General features: G+C 46.5%; 1 protein-coding gene across 1 annotated transcript; it reads right to left on the reverse strand.

The window, feature by feature from the left end:
- Window positions 1-991: 991 nt before the first annotated feature.
- Window positions 992-5,496, reverse strand: PENK (proenkephalin). The gene is made up of 4 exons (XM_006085294.3): window positions 5,426-5,496; window positions 5,283-5,340; window positions 4,671-4,811; window positions 992-1,970 (listed from the first exon to the last, which is right to left on the reverse strand). Exons 3-4 carry the CDS (start codon window positions 4,806-4,808, stop codon window positions 1,311-1,313), a joined length of 798 nt encoding a protein of 265 aa, XP_006085356.1. The 5' UTR covers window positions 4,809-4,811; window positions 5,283-5,340; window positions 5,426-5,496; the 3' UTR covers window positions 992-1,310.
- Between the last annotated feature and the right edge of the window lie 274 nt (window positions 5,497-5,770).

The raw sequence follows: 5,770 nt of genomic DNA on the forward strand, positions 1-5,770 counted from the left end.
GCTGCCTCTTCAGAATGGAGCAGGTGCTTGCAGGACCGGACTGCAGAGCAGAGCTTCTGCCTCTGTTTTTGTCAGCTGCTAAACCCTGATTTTTGGGGAAAGACCACAAAGGAGAGGATGGGTAGGGTCCTGGATAAAAGACTTTGTAGTTAGTTTAGCTGTAGGTAGTTTCAATTAGAAAAAGGGGAAAATGTATTTTTTTGTACCTGAATGTTGTTCTCTGTGGTTTAATTCATAGGCAATACTCATAAGCGCTTTGTGTGATGAGAATCTGCCTTATAAAACATCCATAATACATTTCCCAGGGACCCATCACTAAATCTCTTCATTTATTACTTTATTCAGTCAAATATTCATTCAGCAGATATGGGAGCACCCACTGTGGTTGTGGTGGAGGGGTGTATAATAATGAATGGTATATGGTTTCGAGTTCTCCCAATTCTTGGTAGTGATGTGGATGAGCAATAGGGAATTAGAGCGAGAAAGACATTGCTTGGGAGCAAGAAGTTTGGGCTCTTAATTCTCTTTCTGTCCTTCAGCTGCTGGGGAAGCTCGCACCAACTACTTAACCTTTCTGGTCTTCACTGTCATTCAAATGGGGCTAAATTATCTTTAATTTTTCTATTAACTTCTAAAATGCTTCACTGAAGAAGAGAGACATACACATCTGGATGTTAATGCAGATTTTCCTATATATGAGGGCATAGCTAGTTTCTTTTTCAGGCTTTCGTTTTCTTCACGCATCTGATTTCCAGATATGGGAGTGGAAATACATTTTCTTTTGCTCTAATGTGTTTACTCATCTAAGATCACATACATGAGAAATTAAATGAAGACTGTTTTTGCAGCCACCCTTGTAGGAAGAGAAGGAGGCTAATGGTGACTCTGTCGAAAGCAGATGGTTTCACTGTCTCTGCGTTTAAGATTCACTGTTGAAACCCAAAGGTGAATGAGGGCCTGGGAGAAGAAGAGACTTGCAAGCGTGTTATGCATTCAGGGTAATGGGTTTATTATATGCATAAACAAGTCAGCATTTATTGGCGTGTTGTCAAAAATAATGGACAAGGTGACAAAAAACTATTTTAGCACGAAAACGAGACAGCTGCCACAGACCAATACTGAGCTTACAGACTCTCAAGAGATCACAGAACCTGAAAAGAGAGCTTTCAGGTCGTGTAGTTATTCAGACAATAAAGTCAGCTATATAATGCAGGCAACACATGGCAACAGAACACGATTAGCGAGGCAGTCTCTCACTGGGGGATGGAGGAAGGCTTGCTGGGGCCCGGGGTCGCTGATGGGAAAGGGCATTAAAACCTCATAAATCCTCCATATCGTTTCTCCATTTCAGGAACTTCGTTGGAGTAACTTTCACCTTCTTCGTTGGAGGGCAGAGAATCGGCGAAGCGCTTCAGGAAGCCCCCGTACCTCTTCTGGTAGTCCATCCACCACTCCGGGCGGCCCACTCTTCTCATGAAGCCCCCGTAGCGCTTCTGCAGCTCCTTGGCTTCATCTTCCAGCTGGGGGCTCCGCTTCAGGCCTCTCATGAAGCCCCCGTACCTCTTGCTCACTTCTTCATCCCCGGCCTCTTGGTGGGGGCTGCTCTCTCGGTTGTCCCCTGTGCCCAGCAGCTCTTTCAGGGGGTCTAAGGAATTGCCCAGAGTGCCAGCCTCGCCTGCATCCTTCTTCATGAAGCCTCCGTACCTCTTGGCAAGGGTCTCACCTCCCTCGGCCTCCTCTTCTGGCTCCAGAGGAGAAAGCTCATCGGTTTTCTTCATGAAGCCGCCATACCTTTTCATGAAGCCCCCGTACTTCTTGGCCAGCACATGGCTCTCCTCGGGCCGGCTGCTTTCTCTGAGGGCGCTGGTGCCCTCTGGAGGGAGCTCCAGCGTGGACAGCTGCAGCAGCTCCTTGCAGGCGTCCCAGGTTTTGAGAGAAGGCAGTTTTCCTTCACACTCCAGGGTGCAAGCCTGGGGAGAAGAATTCGATTTGAGAATAAAAAGAGGCTTTTCTGATTTTGTGAAGTGAACAGATTGGCGTGGACTACAATGTATTTACTTTGAGATGAGCACTCCCATAATAATCTCCATTTTCTTATTTAAAGCTTTTCATCACACTCAATAGGCAAATCAAAGGGATATGGATTTAGAAAAATTGTGGACCATGAATTGAAACAAATGAGAAATTTTCTTTGAATTTTATTATATATATATACCGGGCCATTTCAATACTGTAAAAGGTTTTTTTCACCCAATTTTAACCTAGATTGACTGCCTGTACAATCTAATTTCACGGGATAAATTTTCACTGTTGATTTCATTTCGTTTGAGCTTTTTCTAATCAAAAGGGAGAAATTTCTGTTTACCTAATTAGGGACATTATCCGAAAATTCCTTTTATCTTCTTGTCTTACATAAAATCAATACCAATGACAAAAGGTTTCTTTACTTTCTTTTGTTAATATTTACCTGCAATGGTATCCAATATTCCTGCAAACATTTCAATCTTAGAAAAATAACCAATTTAAAATAGGTTTGAAAAAAGACTTTCTAAAAATTCAATTTAAATCCTATGAATTATTTGGATTATGACATACTTATTTGGTGAAAGTAGAGGTTTTGCTTTTCTTCCTCCTGAATTGATTAAAACTGAGTTAATCATCTTGAACCAAATATTTGTAGTTATGAGATCACATATGAAATTATACACATGCTAATGTTTATTCATATTACTTTTCTTAACATTTAGTTGCTGATGTATAGGAAAAGGTATATTAGTGCAACAAAATCTTTAGAGTACATATTTAATCAAGTTTTAATGACTGTTTTGTGTTTAAGAAAATTAAAAATATATACATATAAAAACCTAAAGATGATCTGATTAAAGTGATCCTGTTTATTTTTATATCTGATTAAGAAATAAAAATGTTATCAAGAACTTAAGATGTTCAGGTGTCAATATTTTTATTCTAAAATATAATTTAAATGATTTCTTTACCAAAACTTAATGTTGAATATTTTGTACACTATTACCAAAATGCTTTCTAATGTTAGGATTTCTTAAAACACAAATAATGATAGTCAGAATAACAGATTCATATTTTTAAAAGTAATGTGAATTTATATGCTCCTATATATGTCTATGTGCTTTTTGTTATATTTATCACACTCTGTGTTCTATGGTCAAGGTCATATTAGATGATAAATTCAATTTGGACATCAATCATAACATGCCTATGAATTTTTGCATCTGCCACAGAACCAAGCACGAGTGTCTTTTACGTGGTAGAAGGGCAATGAATATCTGTTATATTGATTTTACTCCATGGTATTGTTTAGGAAATCTCACTTCTCATATGTGTTTTTGCATCCAAGGTAAAACTCCATTACCACTGTAATTCTAACAACACAGTCATCGACCAAGCCTTTTGTCAGAGAACAAATAACAACCCAAAATGTAAGCTCCCATACAAAACAAATCAGCTAAACCAAAAACAATGAGAAGAAAAAAAGATGGATGAAGGTGTGTTTACCCCTAATTAAGAGGCAATATTTTTCTTGTAGTTTAATTATAAAGCCCCACTATATGTCTTCTCTTTAAGGCCATGTTAGCACATGCACATATCAAAGGAAGTGAATCGGGTAATTCAAATGAAACAAACCTTTAACCTGAATTAGAAATCTTGGATTTTGTGGAATACTTCCCTGAGATTGTTGTCCCTATTTTATGCATCTACATAGCAAAATGTCTACAAAGGCTCCAGTGGGGAGCTTGACTCCTCGGATTAATACCTGATTCTCTACTGAGCTGTTGAAGTCATCACAGAATTTCAACAAATCGAGGAGTGCAAATGGATCCCAGGGGAGCTGGTTAAAATGAAGCTGCCCCGGTCCCACCTCCGGAGATTTGGATCGGTAGAGCATGGTGGTGATTCAAGAGCACCTGGACTATGATTAGAATAAGAGCTCATTTGTCTTCAGCTCCCCCGTGCCCCAAGACCCAGCGGAGTCCTTTTCTTTTCTTTGTTGCCACCTCTCTGGACACTGGTCACCTCTCCTGTGCCTTTTCCATAGGCACATCAAACTGTTGTCTTAGTAGGTTTTACAAAAGCACATCAAGACATGACAGCAGTTGAATTCCACCATCACTTGTACGTGAGACTGTTGCCAATTTCTTTCTCTTCTCTGCTCTCCCCTCCCTCCCCCTTAGATCTTTGAAGGAAAGGGCTTGAGGGACCCGAGGTTAACCGGGCTAGAGAAATGAAATACGTAAAAAGGCGACAAAAATGTCACTAATAAAAAAATGACATTACCTGCAGGCAGGATGAGAGGATGGTGGTGTGTGGAAGGGTCCCTTAGTGGGATGGTAGGAGTTGGGGTGACTGAGCATCTTCCTTGGGACAGGTGAGGTGACAACGCAGTGCTCTCCAAGGTGCTGAAGAGAGCACATCGGGGCTCCCATATCCCCCAGGTGAAAACAAACTTGGTTTGTGTGGGGACATGGCCACCCTTACCGGTCCCTAGGTAGTCGTGGGTCCCCGAAACTGAGCGCTAGAGCGGGATCTGGGTCAGCGTTCAGGGGAACAGTCGAGACACCGAAGTCACCAGAGACCGCGACCGATTGCCATCAGAGGACGCACCGTGCGGTGGCCGCTACCTCGCTAACACTCACCAGCGGGTCGATGTCGGTGGGGCGCGCCAGGAGGTAGCTGCACGTGGCGCAATCCTGGCTGCATTCCGCCCGCACGGTCGCCAGGAGCGCGGGGCTGAGCGCGAGCAGCCAGGTGCAGAGTGTCAGGAACCGCGCCATGGGCTGCGGGGAGAGAGGGACGCGAACTCCTAGCCTGCCCGAAAGCAAGCGGTCCCCTCCGAGAGACCCTCGCCGGGACAGTCCAGCCGGGAGTTTGTGGGACTAGCGAGCAAGAGCTCCTAGGGACGTTCTCGCCTGGGACCCCGCCTGCCCGGCCGAGGCGGGGTTGAGAGGCCCCGGGACATCTCAGATGACCTCCCGGTGCCCAGGTTGGCATGGTCGCCCCGGTGCCCAGGTGGGGCTGCTCTGAGCACTTGGCTCTCTTACTGGGCGCATGCTGCTCCGGGCAAGACTCTGCAGGGAAGAGCCAAGACCAAATGCTCGAAAGCGGGAGCCTGGGGAGGCCTGACATTGACCCGGGTCACAAACAGGAAGACGTTGGGAACCCCATGCAATGAGACGCGGAATCAAACCCAGCGGTCAGACGGCCCCAAGGGCGCGCGGTCAAGGAGCGCTCTGGCCAAGTTCACTCACGTTGACGCTGTTCAGATGGCGCAGCTTGGTCGGAGAAGCGGAGTCCCAGCCCACGACACTAGAAGGGAGAGGAGAAGGCAGGTGTCAGGGGCAGGGGGCGCGGGGGAGACGCGGCCCGGGGCGCGGGCAGGCGCCGGTCTCACCGTCGCGGTGGTCAGTGTCGCCTCGGGGCCGCGGGCTGGACTGCAGGTCTCGGAGCGCCTGCCTCGCCTCCCCTCGCCGTCCCCGGGCTGGCGGCGGCTGCAGCCACTTTATAATTAGCCCCAAACCGAAGGAGGGGAGCGCGCCCCAATCGCCGGCGGGCTGCAGCTGACGCAGGCCCTACGCCACCCCCGCCGACGCCGTCGCGGGAGGGGTCCGTCCGGGCGCGTGCTCCCGGCTCCCCCGGGGGAGGGGGCGGCGTGAGAGGGCGCTTGCTGCTCCCCTCACGGCCCGGTGACAAACGAAGGTAATTAGGAAATTTGGGAAGACAGGGGGAGGAGATCAAG

This window comes from Myotis lucifugus, unplaced genomic scaffold (assembly GCF_000147115.1).
Source record: "Myotis lucifugus unplaced genomic scaffold, Myoluc2.0 scaffold_17, whole genome shotgun sequence".
NCBI lineage: Eukaryota > Metazoa > Chordata > Mammalia > Chiroptera > Vespertilionidae > Myotis > Myotis lucifugus.